The sequence below is a fragment of the Syngnathus leptorhynchus genome, chromosome 14, assembly GCF_054491065.1.
Source record: "Syngnathus leptorhynchus isolate UIUO chromosome 14, UIUO_Slep, whole genome shotgun sequence".
NCBI classification, from domain to species: domain Eukaryota; kingdom Metazoa; phylum Chordata; class Actinopteri; order Syngnathiformes; family Syngnathidae; genus Syngnathus; species Syngnathus leptorhynchus.
The window spans coordinates 10,705,725-10,722,887 of NC_141208.1; the positions used below are offsets into that span (position 1 = coordinate 10,705,725).

Consider the following 17,163-nt stretch of genomic DNA (forward strand, 5'->3'; position numbering starts at 1 on the left):
CCAACTTCACAAACTGCTTCCTTTTTGTTAAATAGCTCTTGATCCACTCTAATGGTTTCCCCCTGATGCCATACCGATGTAATTTATTGAATAATATTTCATGATTTATTGTGTCAAATGCCTTTCTAAGATCTATGAATATCCCAACTGTATATTGTTTTAGGTCTTGTTAGGATACGGATTTTAGCTATTGATCTGACTCCAAATTGCGACCAACACTTAACACAAGTTTCTATGTCCAAATCCACACACTGGCGCACCTAACAATTTTGCGAGTTCGTTCTGTCAAAGAGAAGACCAGTAGATCAATCAGACCAAATTTACCAAATGTTTATTCCTAACAAAGCGCACTAATACAGGCCTGGGTCCCGGGTCCCTCACACTAAAACTCGTGCGTTTTGGTGACCACCAAAAGACGACACATTCTTCCGGGTTGCCCAGTTTTAAAGAAACACAATATGAATATTAAAGCATGCAAATATTGTGTGATGATTGGTCGATGGTCATCTCCTCCCCGTCGAGGTGTCATCACTGTGGTCAGGGGGTTGGTTGTTTTCCTCTCGAAGCCCAACCACCTGGACGTGGTATTGTTCTTTGTTCTCGTTCCTCACCGACCTTGAGGTGTTATCGTCCAGTACTCCCTTCGTCTCGTGCCATCTCGTACTGCCTGTCTGGTACTCCCTTCCTGGGCCTTCCATAACTCTTAGAAGAAAACAAGTTCATGCAGTGTGCCTGCACATTCCTCACCCCCCACCAATCCACACAAGCACTCCAATACTTAGATATTATATTGATATGATTATATGTTTCACACAACCTTAAAAAATGTTTGCAAACCGCTGAAAGCACATTTCCCTTTATTCCCTCTCATGACCTCATTTATGAGGTCATCACCCGCTACTCTAGCAAATAGCTACCAGCGCGCTATCAATCCTTCCTTCCTCCCGCGGCTCATGTTGAGCCACCAGGGTATATTGGCCCATCGGTGGCAACGGGCCAACGGTTTTCTCGATCAACCGGACAGTGAGTGATCTAATACATGGAACACAACAACAACCGCATAACATCATAATTGTAGTAAATCAATCAATCAATCAATCAAGTCAAGTTTATATAGCCCTAAATCACAAGCATCCTCAAAGGGCTCTGTCCTCTGCATTTAACCCATCCCCATGTGATTTTGATCCATCCCCTGGGGGAGAGGGGAGCAGTGAGCAGCAGCGGCGCCGCGCTCGGGAATCATTTTTGGTGATCTAACCCCCCAATTCCAACCCTTAATGCTGAGTGCCAAGCAGGGAGGCAATGGGTTCCATTTTTATAGTCTTTGGTATGACCCGGCCGGGGTTTGAACCCACAACCTTCCAGTCTCAGGGCGGACACTCTACTACTAGGCCACTGAGCTGTAAAAATAGCCACAGCAACAAGCACAGACATGATGAGCCCTTTCCAGTTTCCGAACGTTTTCATCCAATCAAACCAAATATCGGTGTGTTCACCTGAATGATCTTTCATCTTTTTATTCAGTGTCCTTAGTCCTTCCAACGCCTTGGTCAGTCGTCCCCCTGGTGCCGTGTTGTTTGGGATGAAAGTACAACATGCATCACCAAACATTCCACACACACCATGTTCCTTAGCCAATAGCATGTCCAACGCAATTCTATTTTGGAACGCCATTAATGACGTTGCGGCCAATTGTTCATGAACTGCGGCAAATGATTCAGCTATATAATTACCCAGTCGTTGGACATTGTAATGAACGTAATTAATACGGTCTACAATTTTATTGGGGGTGATCCATAGGAAGATACTTTCGAATCCCGAGGCCACTTGATTAACGAGTTTATACTCATCTGGTCCACCTCGGGGCACTCCTATAGCGTCAATATATGTTGGATCGTCGTCACTCAACCACGGGGGCAAAACGTCTCTTTTGGCTCGCTTCAGGAGCTCCGCCAATGGGGACTCCAGGTCCCAATTGAGATTCTTCATCCTGACGGAACAAACTCTGGGGCCGGACGTAGGTGTGAGTAGTGATACCACCGGCGTCCTTTGAAGTCGAGCTGGGCCGCGTGAGACGTCCTGGCCAAGACACGAAAGGGGCCCTTCCACCTGGGCTCCGTCCACTTTCTGGAGACGACTCGGACGTACACGTACGGTGTGAGCTGTTTATCCACCGACACGCCTTCCTCCGCCACAGCTGCAGCGGTTTTCTCTCCAATCTGTGCAGAAACACTGGACACCAAAGCAGACAAATAGGACCAGTATGCTGCATGAGACAAATTTGGTACCGTAACATCCTCCGGCGGGACGAGCGTTGTCGCTGGTCCCGGCATTAGACGACCTGTCATCAATTCAAACGGTGCGAATCCAGTGTGCCTGTTAACGGATTGGCGCACAGACAACAAGGCAAGCGGAAGAGCTTGGAGCCAATTCATTTTCGTTTGAGCCGTAATTTGGGCCAGTTTTTCCTTCAACGTCCGGTTCATTCGTTCAACTTTGCCCTGGCTCTGAGGATGGTAGACACAGCCGAATCGATGCTTCAAACCCAAAATTGATTCCACCTTGGCCAAGGCTTTGTTGTTAAAGTGTGTACCATTGTCAGAGCGGATCAGGGCGGGAAAACCATGCGTGGGGATGTAATGGGTGATCAAAGCCTTGATCACAGCAGTAGAATCTTCCTTCGAGCACGGATATGCCTCAGGCCAGCCTGAGTAAGCGTCAACCAACACAAGCAAAAAGCGTTTACCATTCACTCTTGTATTCATGTCGGTGAAATCAATGATCACCTCGGCCCCCGGCCACGGGGTCGGCTGAAACAGGCCGGGCTTAGGCTTCAACGTAGGACGCAAACAGGAGTCTGGGTGTTCCCCGTCCAGATTACTGGACCGCGGAACACCAACATCATCTCCAGCAATCCTGTCTGCCATGGGTTGTTTAATTTGGTATGCATTCTGAGACTCAAACCAGTACAAATTAGGAATGTGAGTTTTCCGCCAATCGGTCTGTTGCAACAACTGCTTGACCATTGAGCCCAATTGTCTGGCCTCGTGTCCTGGGGCAATAGCCAGCGAAATGTGTGGCACCCCTTTCTCTGTCATTTTGAACCACTGCATTTGTTCATATGTCAGTTCAGTTGCCGCTACAACTCCCTCTTTATCAATCAAAATGCGTGATGAAGTTAAATCCCACATGTGCCCTTCAATATCTTCAAACAAATCCCGATATACATCATCACTTTTTCGGTCATAATATAGAGTGCAATGCAAAGGATCAACAGGTGGGTGGTATGGCGTCAGTGAGCAGATCCAGGGTTTCCACAGTAGGTAGGTCGAGAACACACCACCACCAGCAGGGGTCTCTGGCTCCAGCCATGTTGTTGTATTTGTTGTGAGCACTGGATGCTGACGCCATCTGGAAATTGAATAATCACTCCCTCTGGCCCAACAGCTGACAACAAGTCCCTCCCCATCAAATTGATCGGAGTGTCTGTGGAATGGATGTATTTGTGCCAGTCTACACCCCGTCCGGGTGATCACAGTTTCAAGTGGTTTGGTAAAAGGCAGAGTTTGTGGTTTTCCCGAGAAGCCGACTAAAGTTGTTGTTTTCTTTGACAGTGAGGATACAGGAAGGGCAGTGTTTATGGATGAATAAGTTGCTCCTGTGTCCACCAGCATCTGCACAGGTTTTCCCTCCACTGTCACATGAAGCATTGACTCCGCTGGGCCACTGCTTCTCTTGCTCCCCGGGCTGCCCTATTCAAATTGTCCACACCAGAGATCATCATGTTGGTAGTACTGACCTCCGTGTGTTTGTGGCTGTTGCCAGGGCCGTTCACCAGACGGAGTTGTTCCTGCTTGTTGCATCGGCGCCTCGGGTTGATGTGGCGGGCCTCCGGCTGGGCGGGCGGCTCTGTGCGGTCGCTACTGCGGGCATTCTTGCCCAGTGATCGGTTTCGCCGCAGATGAAGCATGCGTTGGGCAAATGGTTTTTGTATGTCGCCCTCCCCGGGTAAGCAGGTTCACTCCCTCCCCGGCCTCTGTATCCGCCCCGGAACTGGCCCCTTCTGCGTCCCACCACCTGAGGAGCCTGTGACATTTGCATTTCCTTTTTCTGTGATTTGGACTGTTTAGCTTCACCATGCATTTTTGCCAACTGTAATTTCAACAACTGTTTGGATAATGCGTCTGTCTCGTTATCAACTTTAGCTTGTGACTCAGTGAACATTCTGCAGTGATGCAAAAGATGACGTTTAAATCGTTCCTCGGCACAAACCAGAATGTCAGGGTATGACATTAGCTGCTTCTTCACATCTGGCGGAAGTCCATCCACCAGCGCCGTCCGGAAGAGCACCTCTGCCCCGTGCGTGAGAGTCGGATGGCGACCTGTGGTTTCAATCCAACTCTCCACACGTTACATAATGTTGGGCAGGTGACATTTTCACATCATAAGGAAACATAGTGGGGGCCAGATCGGTGGGTTGTGGGAAAGTCATTTTAATGTTTTCAAACTACTACTGCTACTGCTACTTGTGGCAAGGGCACCTCCCTCCCCAGTCTCGCTGTGAACGCTCTTTCTGTCTCCACTTGCTCTTCACGTCTTGTCTCACTTTTCCGTTACCCATTTTAACATCTGCGCTTCCTGTCTACGCTGCTCATCAACTTGCTCAACTTTCTTCTTTAGCTCCTCGTTCTCGGCACTAAGTCTATGCCAGCTTTCTCTACCTCCTCTGCTTTTCTCACATTAACAACACTTTCTACGGGCAGTTTCTTCTGAGTGGCAAACAAAGCTGTTGCAGCTGTTGCCATATTGTGCAAAGAGCGTCGCTCTTCCTCTCTCTCCCTAATGTGCTTCTCGAGCACCTTGCGCTCACGCCAGCCGGCCCCTTTCTGCTTGTCTTCTAAGGAGAGCTTTCTTTTCAGCACCTGACCCTCTTTTTGCTGCAATTGCCGTGAGAGACGTTCCATGTCCCAAGTTGTTGAAAAACCCTGAAACAATTTCTCAGCTTCCAATTTCGCGAAGACTTTTTGGTGTCTCACACGCTCCTTTGCCACTTTCTTTCTGTCAATGCCACTCACAATTGGCGCTACCACATTGCATACATTCTTTCAATCTCACTCCATTCATTCCTCTCAGCGCACACACACCTCTCATCACACACACTATCTCACTCCATTCATTCCTCTCAGCACACGCACTCCTCTCATCTCACACACACACTCCCCCCAATTTGATTCATTTTGGATATTTTAGCGGTCTGATCTCTCACAGAAGGAACTGTTACCACCGGATGTTTTTGGGAGGCGTCACTTCCCCCAGGATCTCAAAAAAAAACTAGTTATTTGAATACGCTCGTCAACGTACGCTTGTCCACCACGACGAAGCTAGGTCCCGGACCTATTCGTAATACGCGTAAGTCCCTGACTTTACCGTACACGTCACACACGTAAGTTCCAAACTTATTCGCCGTATGTATCTCTTGCACACTTTATTTGATCTGAACAACAGTCTCCTCTTAAATTTCCTCTTTCAATTTGCAGAATTTCGACTTATAGTAACAGGTATTCTGCTTACCTTATCAGTGATGAGCGCTCAGGGTTGAGGAGACGTTGTACCAGCTCAACGTTGTGCACTTTATTCCAAACGGTTCGCCGACCGAGAGACAGCGTCCCAGACGCTGTCCGGTGTCCTGGATACAGACCACGAGTTGTCAATTACCCTTCTCTTGACATCACGTCAGGGTCACCAAGAAATTGTTAGGATACGGATTTTAGCTATTGATCTGACTCCAAATTGCGACCAACACTTAACACAAGTTTCTATGTCCAAATCCACACACTGGCGCACCTAACAATTTTGCGAGTTCGTTCTGTCAAAGAGAAGACCGGTAGATCAATCAGACCAAATTGACCAATTGTTTATTCCTAACAAAGCGCACTAATACAGGCCCTGGTCCCGGGTCCCTCACACTAAAACTCGTGCGTTTTTGTGACCACCAAAAGACGACACATTCTTCCGGGTTGCCCAGTTTTAAAGAAACACAATATGAATATTAAAGCATGCAAAATATTGTGTGATGATTGGTCGATGGTCATCTCCTCCCCGTCGAGGTGTCATCACTGTGGTCAGAGGGTTGGTTGTTTTCCTCTCGAAGCCCAACCACCTGGACGTGGTATTGTTCTTTGTTCTCGTTCCTCACCGACCTTGAGGTGTTATCGTCCAGTACTCCCTTCGTTCCGTACCGTCCCGTACTCCCTTCGTCTGGTACTCCCTTCCTGGGCCTGTTCCATAACTCTTAGAAGAAAACAAGTTCATGCAGTGTGCCTGCACATTCCTCACCCCCCACCAATCCACACAAGCACTCCAATACTAGATATTATATTGATATGATTATATGTTTCACACAACCTTAAAAAATATGTTTTCAAACCGCTGAAAGCACATTTCCCTTTAGTCTATTGCGTTAGTAATATTCTCCACTGAGTCAATTAGTGCCAGTGATGTTGCTCTGTTGGATCCAAATCCATATTGACTTTCAGTGAGTAATTTATATTTATCTATAAATTTGTCCAGTCGGTTATTGAAAAGTTTTTCCAGTATTTTAGAAAATTGCGATAGTAATGATACAGTATTTTAGAAAATTGCGATAGTAAAAAGATGTAAAAGTAAAAGATGGCGGCGCGTGCACACGCAGCGGCCTCTCTCCGTCCCTGCCGATCGGTGTTTTTGTTCATTTAATAAGTGTTTGTCAGACAGTTTTATGTGTTTGTCTGATCGTACCACGTTGCGCTACGAGTACAGCAGGCAGGTTCTGCTCGACGTCGGCGAAAGCGAGTTTTGCGGCGTTTCGGACTTTGATACGGGGACATTAAAGTCACTGGGACTACAATGCCTGAATCATCGCCGGACTCGTCTGCTACTCCTTCCCCGGACCAGCAGCGTCGGAAGCGGTGTGCGAGGAGGCAGAAGAGGGGAAAGCGCGGAGGCGTCCGGGCCAGGCTAGCTGCGTGCCCAACTCGCCCGGCCGTGCCTTCCATTCTTCTGGCGACTGTCCGGTCGCTGGACACCGGACTCTGCTGTGCAACTGGAGCGGCTGGCGTGCTATCGAGCGGACCGGGCACTTATTACTTATTCGTTGCTCTTGTCTGTTCGTTTTTACTCTTTGTGCTATTTGGTGCGAGTGTTGTGTACTGTCTAGTCACCGTGGGACGGTGGGAAACGTAATTTCGATCTCTTTGTGTGCCTGGCATGTGAAGAAATTGACAATAAAGCGGACTTTGACTTTGACTAATGATACAGGTCTATAGTTTGTGAAGTGGTGTTTGTTCCCAGTTTAATACAAAGGTATGATTTTTGCTATTTTCATTTTATCTGGAAATATACCGGTCTGAAATGATAGGTTACAGATGCATGTTAATGGTTTAGAAATCCCCTCAATCACTCGTTTTACAACAGTCATATCAATGTCATCACAGTCTTTGGATGTCTTGTTTATGCATTGAGAAACTGTCTTTATAATATCTTTCTCATCCGTTGCTCTAAGGAACATTGAACTCAGATTCCTGTCTATTAAACTATTACACTGCTCCTCAGATGTTACTGGATCTGGGATTTGTTTGGCCAGATCAGGTCCCACACTTACAAAGAATTTATTAAAGTTGTTAGCCACTTCTTGCATATCATGCTTCTCAGTGTTATTGATAATGAAATATTCAGGATAATTAAATTTTTAGACCCATTTTTTATTACAGTTTTCATTATATTCCATATTTCTTTGGTGTTATTTTTATTATCATTTAATATTTTATTATAGTATTCTTTTCTCGCAGCTCTTTTAATATTAGTCAGTTTGTTCTTATATTGTTTGTATTTATTTTCTGACTCTTTAGTTCTCTGTCTTATAAATTTTCTGTAAAGTGTATTTTTCTTTTTACAGGCATTTTGTAAACCCTTGTTATCCAGGGATGATCTACATAATTTAGTTTCCTATTATTTACTTTTACAGGACAGTATTTGTCATATAACCTTTTGAACATTTTTAAGAATTCCTCATATACACAGTTAATGTTATTTTCATTGTATATACCGTAATTTTTGGACTATTAGTCGCTCTGGAGTATAAGTCGCACCAGCCATAAAATGCACAATAAAGTGAAAAAAAAACATTTATAAGTCACTCCGGAATATAAATCGCACTTTTAGGGCGAATGTATTTGTCAAAATCCAACACCGAAAACCAGCAACAACAGGCTAAACGATACGGTATGCTAACGTAACATATACACAAACGCGGAGCTGAGAACGGGCCTGACATAACATTCAGAGTTATTCAAGTAAGTATTACATAAATAACACGTTTATCAAACCATCTGTGTCACTCCAATTCATTAAATCCATCGATGTGCTTTATGTAAAGTTTACATATGCTGACGTCGGACCCGTTGCAAATTGCATTTCTAATTATACCACAGACCCATATAACAGTATATATAGTATATTTTAAATAACAATCATATTACAACATTATCAAACTATCTGTGTCACTCCAAATCATTAAATCCATCGATCAAATTCCTCGTTTTTCATGTCAACAACGGCGCGCGTGGGCTGCAGCGATCAAGTACATAACTATATTGTAGCGTTAACGAAATACCAAGAAAGATGTGGGTTTGGTAAACGGCTCTTTATTTAACAAAACAAGAGTTCAACGAGCCAACAACTACTGAACATCCAGCCACGGAGGTGGAAGAGCGCTCCATAAATAGGACCGGGTGTGCGTAACAGCCATGTCCGAGCCTCATCCACCATCCCCGGACAGCCACCCGGCCAAGCGCCGGCCCCCGACTTCCATCCACGGAGGTGAAAGACAGCTCCGTAGAGTATGACCGGCCGTGCGTAAAAGCCATGTCCGAGCCCCATCCACCGTCCCCGGACAGCCACTCGGCCGAGCGCCGGCCCCCGACTTTCATCCACGAAAGTGAAAGAGAGCTCCCGTCGAGAAGGACCGGGCGTGCGTAAAAGCCATAATAGTTTTTCAAAATTTCTGCGTCACTCCAAATCATTAAATCTTTCAAACTCTTTGTCCTCCGTGTCACTTACAAACAAAGCCGTGAATGATGGGGGTAGTACGTGGGGCCCTTTGTCATCTTCGTCATCCCCTGATCAAATCCTTTGTCTCTTATTTACATAAGTAAACAACCCCCGCGCGGCATGGGTGACGTCACTTGCAGTTCAAATGACATTAATCCCTTGCTACATCGCGGTTCGTTTTTTCGCGGATTTTTGAATTTTGAAAATTTTTGAAAAAAATCACATATAAGTTGCTCCTGAGTATAAGTCGCCCCCCCCCCCACCCAAACCATGACGAAAACTGTGACTTATAGTCCGAAAATTACGGTAGTATCCCAGTTTTGTGACGTTAAACCATTTTTAAATGCATTTATTGTTTCTTCTGTTTTAATTCTTCTATATTCCTGTTTTTTGGCCGGTTGAGAAAAAACATAAAAACTGGCAAATGGTCACTGATGTCGCTGACTAATAACCCACTTATTGTGCTGTTTATAATGTCATTTGTGAATATATTATCAATGAGTGGCACAGTGAGAAGTTATTCTGGTTGGTCCAGTGATTTTTGGATACAAGTTCATGCTATATATTGTGTTAACAAACTTTTCAGTCAGTTTGTGCTTGTTTGGATTGGGTAAATCAATGTTGAAGTCTCCACAAATGAAAATTGTTTTGCAACACATTCTTGAAAACACCTCCTCCATCCATTCTGTGAACAGTTCAATACTAGAACCTGGTGTCCTATATATGCAGCTAATGATTAAATTTGTCTTTTTTTTCTTTGAGTATTTCAATTGTTATGCATTCCAATATGTTAACTACCATTGACATGTCCTTTATCACCCTGATGTTTAATGTCTTTTCCACATAGATCGCAACTCCCCCTCCACCTTTGTTTTGTCGATCTATGTGTATAAAGTCATATCCCTCCAGCTCAAAGTCTGCCCCTTTTACTGTGTTGATCCATGTTTTCGTTATTGCAATAATATTGAATGGGAGAGTAAACTGATGAAGATAATCCTTAATGTTTGTGAAGTTGCCATACAGACTCCTACTGTTAATGTGTATAATGGACAGTTTGCTATCTTTATTGATTCTATTAAATTCTTCATCAGTATAGTAACTGCAGTTATTGTTGATTGAGTTGAAGAAGTTGTTATCCGGGTCTGTATCATGTTCCATATCCAGTGAACTGTGGTCAGTATATTGAAATGATTCGAGTTCCAGTTTGTCGTATTCACTAATCCTCTGAGTTTTGTTACTGTTGTCTTCAAATATAGATGCTTGACCTCTTTCGGTGTTTGTCATGGTTGTGAGTAGAGTTTACTTTACAGTCCTGCATGATAATCATTGGTATCTGTCCAGCTCCTCGATACTTCTTACCATCAGCACTTTCGCTTCCTCCGGTGTTCCATTGAGCTTGATAAATATTTTAGCGTGCTTTTTTGGCGATATCAGCGTTGCGCTTGGTTAGGTGCTCATTGATGTAGACGTCGGTTCCTCTCAACTTTCTTCCTTGTTTTAATCGTGCAATCTTGTGTTTTCGGTTGACAAACCGCATGATGACAGCGGATTTGTCCCCGGGGCTCCTCTTGGGCAGAGGGTGACAAGCTTCGATGTTGTCGCAGTCCAGTTGTATCCCCTTGGACTGTAGGAAAGTAGCCACCTGTTGCTCCGTGGAGTTAACATCCAATTCACCGAGGTCACCTCCCTCGCCAGCGGCCAATACCCGGGCGAATGACCGGGCCTTGATGTTGACTCCGGAGATGATCACATCGTTAATTCTGGTGTACTGCTCCAGGTCGGCAACCCTGCTTTCCAGGAAGGTGATTCTCTTTTCCTTTTCCTCATTCTGGATGCGGAGAGCTTTAACCTCGACCAGTTTAAGGATAGCTTTCTGCTCCAGCCTGACAGCAGAGACTTCTTCACTGAGGAAGTCCAATCCCAATTTAATATCATCAACCTCCTCGACCGAAGAGAGGGGAGCCGCTGGTGCCTTCTTCGGACCCATGTTTGGAACGTGCTTTTTATAACAAGGTAAAATACTGTAAATATGTTTTCAGAAGTCTTTTACTATAAGAACTTCTTTTATAACAAAGTACAACACAGCAAATATGTTTTTAGAACTCTTATTATAACAACTTTTTTTTGGGCTAGAAAAGAATCAGGGATGCAGTGAAGCTGCGATAAATGAACCGCGAAGTAGTGAGGGATCGCTGTATATATATTTACTTAAGCCAGGGGTGCTCATTACGTCGATACGGAGCCAGTACTGGTCGATCGCAGCGTGACGTTAATTTTTTTTTTTTTGTCAGCCTATCAACACATAATTACATAAAAAGTGAATATTTATTGTGTGTTGTGCAATATTGGCCTATTCAGTTATGCAAGGTACATCAACATACATTGTACATACAAAGAATTCTTAATACATTTGAAAATAGCACCGTAATTTTCGGACTATAAGTCGCGGTTTTTGTCATAGTTTGGGTGGGGGGGCTACTTATATTCAGGAGCGACTTATATATGATTTTTTCCACAAATTCTCAAAATTCAAAAATCTGCGATGTAGTGAAACCGCGATAAACGAACTGCAATGTAGCAAGGGATTACTGTCATTTACTATCCTAGCTCAGTGGCCTATCCTAGCTCAGTGGCCTAGTAGTAGAGTCTCCGCCCTGAGACTGGAAGTTGTGGGTTCAAACCTCGGCCGGGTCATACCAAAGACTATAAAAATGGAACCCATTGCCTCCCTGCTTGGCACTCAGCATAAAGGGTTAGATCACCAAATGATTCCCAAGCGCGGCACCGCTGCTGCTCACTGCTGCTGCTTACTGCTCCCCTCTCCCCCAGGGGATGGATCAAAATCACATGGGGATGGGTGAAATGCAGAGGACAAATTTCACCACACCCAGATGTGTGTGTAACGATGATCATTGGGACTTTAACTTTAACTTTTATTTGAAGTGCAAGTGACGTCACCCGTGCCGCGCGGCGGTTGTTTACATAAAGGGCAAAGGATTCGATCACGGGATGACGAAGGGCCCCATGTACTACCGGCATCATTAGCGGCTTTGTTTGTAAGTGACACGGAGGAGGAAGAGTTTGAAGGATTTAACGATTTGGAGTGACACAGAAGGTTTGAAAAACTATTATGGCTTTTACGCACGCCCGGTCCTTCTCGACGGGAGCTCTCTTTCACCTCCGTGGACGGAAGTCGGGGGCCGGCGCTCGGCCGGGTGGCTGTCCGGGGACGGTGGATGGGGCTCGGACATGGCTTTTACGCACGCCTGGTCATAATCTACGGAGCTTTCTTTCACCTCCGTGGATGGAAGTCGGGGGCCGGCGCTCGGCCGGGTGGCTGTCCGAGGATGGTGGATGAGGCTCGGACATGGCTTTTACGCACGCCTGGTCCTATTTATGGAGCTCTCTTCCACCTCCGTGGCTGGAAGTTCAGTAGTTGGCTCGTTGAACTCTTGTTTTGTTACATAAAGAGCCGTTTACCAAACCCACGTCTTGCCTGGTACTTTGTTAACGCTACAATTAAGTTATATACTAGATCTCTGCAGCACACGCGCGGCGTTGTTGACATAAAGAACGAGGAATTTGATCGATGGATTTAATGATTTGGAGTGACACAGATGGTTTGATAATATTGTTGTTATATAAACCCACGTCTTTTTTGGTACTTTGTTAACGCTACAATATAGTTATATACTAGATCTCTGCAGCGCACGCGCGGTGTTGTTGACATAAAGAACGAGGAATTTGATCGATGGATTTAATGATTTGGAGTGACACAGATAATATTGTTGTAATATGATAGTTATTTGAAATATACTTTATATATTGTTATATGGGTCTGTGGAATAATTAGAAATGCAACTTACAACGGGTCCGACGTGAGCATATGCGGCGCATATCTGGCATTGTTTACATAAAGCACGATCGATGGATTTAATGAATTGGAGTGACACAGATGGTTTGATAAACGTGTTATTTATGTAATTCTTACTTGAATAACTCTGAATGTTACGTCAGGCCCGTTCTCAGCTCCTCGTTTGTGTATATGTCATGTTAGCATACCGTATCGTTTAGCCTGTTGTTGCTGGTTCATGTTTGTTTTTGGTGTTGGATTTTGACAGATAAATTTGCCCCAAAAGTGCGACTTATACTCCGGTGCGACTTATATATGTTTTTTTTTCACTTTATTGTGCATTTTATGGCTGGTGCGATTTATACTCCGGAGCGACTTATTGTCCGAAAATTACGGTAATATCTTTTGCATTTTTGTGGTGCGTAGGTAGATCATTTTGACTTGGTTGTTTTATAATTAGCTCGCATGCTGAAAAAGTATGAGCACCCCTGACTTAAGCAAATCAGTACCGTTACTAGAGAATTCCCCTGGGAATATTTTGCTTCTTTTGCCCGCACACAACTGATTGTAAAGCGCGTTGGGTTCGAGCGCATGCAGTTCTACATGTAGTCCACGAAATGGTGATGATGATGATGATGGCAATGATGACGATGAAGATGGTCTGATTGGTTGTCATGCTGCTCAATCTTTCCCACTGCACCGGCGCACCCTACGTCAGCAGCCTTGCTCGGCCAAGAGTGATTTAAACACGGCCAGAGTGGGAAGGTGTCTGAGAGGGAGGCGCGAGCATCGGTCGAAAGAACTGTGAGTGTGCATGCACACTGCCGCACGGTGGAGCAAAGCCTTATGAAACTTTTTTTCTCCGTCATTACCCCCTTCTCATACACTTTGAGAAGTTCTAATTACCCCCACCCTCCTTTCAAAATAAAACATTTGTAACCGAATTATGACCCAAGGTTTTAAAACAGAATTCTGATGGCTGGACATAAAAGCCTTTGTCCACTCACACACATAAAGAGAAAGCCCAACAACAACTGTGGTGTAATTGTTGTCGTTTATTAGTTGGCGCGCAGTGGCCGCCCAGTGCGCCGACGCCACGATGCTTTTGTCCAACGTGAGCCTGAGCATCTGCGCGGGCTTCAACAGCGCCCTGCACGCCGGAGCCGGGGAAGGGCACCCGGACCTGGGAGGCAGTTCTCAGCGCTCCACCCTCAGTCCGACAGGGAACCTCGTCGTTGCCGTGTGCTTGGGCTTCATCGGCACTTTTGGACTTGTCAACAACTTGCTGGTGCTGGTTCTCTACTGCCGCTACAAGATACTGCGCTCGCCCATCAACTTGCTCCTGATTAACATTTCCATCAGCGACTTGCTGGTGTGCGTGTTGGGGACGCCGTTCAGCTTTGCGGCCAGCACACAGGGAAGGTGGCTCATTGGAGCGAAGGGCTGTGTGTGGTACGGCTTTGCCAACTCTCTCTTTGGTAAGTGTTACTCTTTCCACAACATTCGTGTATGAAATTGACGGACGTTTAGCGACTGGAGGCTTTCCAGATTGCCAAGATCGATGATTCACGGCTAAACTTACGCTTTCTGCATTTAAATGAAGGGATGAATGAATGACTGAGAACACGTTTTCTCGTAATCATTGTGTTTATCACAAGTTTAATTCAAGCCTAGAAACATAGCGTTTCTCTTAGCGTGCTTGAAAATGATGGATTTTTAATGACAATTCTCAAACTGCCTACTTCCAAGTGGGCAAAAATGCACAAGTTTGTATCGCACTCGTCATTGATTGCGGCTGTGGTCATGCTATTTTACCGTAACAATAGACTGCAGTTGCGCATCATGCTCTTAAATGCACCAATTAATGACGTCTTCTGGTGTAAATGAGAATTGTTCCTATTGGGGGATACTTTTAAAGACATCCCCGTTCCATCCTGACGCTTCCCACAGCCTGCGTGAAGGACAGTTGAGTACCACAGCGCGAATATATGGATGACATTTAAGTGTGCTCATTAACGCGACTTTACAATTATTGTCATTATTGTGGCAAGGGCGTATTTGGGTTCTTGTGACTGCGCGCATAGGATGAGTGAGAGTGCAATTGGTCGCTAAATATTGCCGATGTTATTGTGTATTAGATATTGTTATTGCGTGCGCCTGAGGCACACTCCATTGCCCCTCATTTAGCTGTGGCACACGCTCCTTGGGTTATGAGCAGGCGGAGGCACAAGCAAGGCAAGAGGGACAGTTTTAATAAGAAATGGGACCCTGGTGCAGCTACCTTTGCTGTGATCATAAAGAGTGGGCATGGCATGGTGATGGAAATTATGAAAAATGGCCCGTTCACCTGAAATCAGGTCAGGGTGTGGAAAAAACAAGCCCTCGTGTGTGCACCTCTTTAAATGCAGTAAAATCAGCGGGTCTGCATAATTCATAGAACGGCAATTTGATCAGAAAACAGCTAATCTGTTTTGACCTGGTGCAACAACTTGGCAATGTCCAATGAGGGGAGCCGCTCTAATTGGGCCAGAAACAAGTCAGCTGTGCTCACTTCCACCTCATTGTAAATGCCCCCTCGAATTTACAAAAATACCAAAAGAAAACCCCAACCATGCACTTTGCACTGGAACCAAATCTAATGCTTTAATGTTTGTTTTTAACTGGTCAGTTTTTCATCTGTCATCTAACTATCAAAATCTTTGTTAGATAATTCTTGCAATGAATGATCTGAAAAAAACTATTATCTTTTAATTTATTGACATCATGTTTGAGTGAGAGACCAAAACAAAATATAGATATCTAAAAGTGTCAGTGTGGTTTTAAACCTGTTGCATTACAAAGGCACATCCTCACAATTGTTAAAACTGCGATATACAAGGCAATTTATCAGCGCTGTCCTTGTTTTGTATTTTAGTCATTTATCTTATTCTCATTACCTGTTTGTAACACATGGGACACATCCATCAATCCACCAAATTTTACGTTCACCTACTCTGAAACATTTTCTCCAGCTCATCCGTCTTAACAATGAAACCGTGTCGCCGTATACACAACTTTTAATAGGATCACAAAGTAATCCATCCATCCATTTTCTATACCGCTTGTCCCCACGGGCGTTGCGGGCGTGCTGGAGACTATCCCAGCAGTCATCGGGCAGTAGGTGGGGGACGCCCTGAACCGGTTGCCAGCCGAATCGCAGGGCACACAGAGACAAACAACCATCCGCACTCGCACTCACGAGCAATTTAGGGTGCTCAATCCGCCTACCAAGTATGTTTTTGGGATGTGGGAGGAAACTCACACGGGCACAAGGAGAACATGCAAACTCCACACAGGGAGGGTCGGAGGTGGAATCGAACCGGCACCCTCCTAACTCTGAGGCGGACGAGCTAACCGGGGCACCACCAAGGCGTCCTACCTCTACATTCTTTTTCAAGCACATGCACGATAAGCTGCAGTCGCCAGTCATAAACTTAGCGCCGTTTTATGGCAGGCCTCGTAAATCTTTGGCTGGCTACTATGTGTGTTGAAAAACTGCTTTTTAATTTAAAACATTAATTGTGTTGCACTTAAAGAGAATCTGGAATAGTTCATATATCACAGAAAACTGTCTCAAGAAGATATGTGGATGAAATGAGGACATCCAAAATTTGTGTTTGAGAAAGACAAAAACAAGGTGCTCAGTAAATCAGATTCAGCATAACATTAAGATCATGTCTATTATTTAGTTTGCTGGCTTTGTGAATTTTCCATATCAAATACTGAAACTCCTTCAACCTTTTGTGCTCCACATGAATAAAGATAACTCTGACATCATTAGCATTTGCATTGCTTGTGGATGGATGACTTATCCCCTAATGGGCTCATAAAAACAGTAAAGGATCGGATTGGTTATATTTAGATGGAACATGTTGGATTCACTTGTGAATCAAATTTCAGTAAAAATGGTCATTGGAGCTTGAAATTGAAAATATGTTTAAAGGCTGATGCATCAATGTATGCATGTTATATGTGCTGAGTTATCACCCTGATTAAGTTTGTTTGAGTCTCTTGGTTGGAGTCCGCTGCTTTTCTATTCATAGCAGACTTTATATTCTATTGAGAACTTCCACAGATTTTATTTTATCAGGAGCATAGACTCAGGCATTTATGGCGTTCTGAATAAATTCCTCCTGCATCATTTTCCCCGTGTCTTACACGATACACTACATTTGACCCATTCA

At 44.6% G+C, this 17,163-nt stretch overlaps 1 protein-coding gene, 1 long non-coding RNA gene and 1 pseudogene across 2 annotated transcripts in view; 1 reads left to right on the top strand and 2 right to left on the bottom strand.

Moving 5' to 3' along the window:
• Positions 1–314: 314 nt before the first annotated feature.
• On the bottom strand, positions 315–7,199 carry LOC147046640 (uncharacterized). The gene is made up of 2 exons (XR_015068178.1): positions 5,845–7,199; positions 315–5,686 (listed from the first exon to the last, which is right to left on the bottom strand). It is a non-coding gene; the product is annotated as an uncharacterized LOC147046640 (long non-coding RNA).
• Positions 7,200–9,436: 2,237 nt separating this feature from the next.
• Positions 9,437–10,371, bottom strand: LOC147046641 (uncharacterized; annotated as a pseudogene).
• A 3,668-nt stretch (positions 10,372–14,039) lies between these two features.
• LOC147046642 (vertebrate ancient opsin-like) overlaps positions 14,040–17,163 on the top strand; it is a 30,742-nt gene continuing 27,618 nt past the window's right edge. Inside the window, exon 1 of the mRNA XM_085930634.1 lies at positions 14,040–14,418. Coding sequence (XP_085786760.1) covers positions 14,040–14,418 — 379 coding nt within the window. The remainder of the gene's footprint in view (positions 14,419–17,163) is intronic.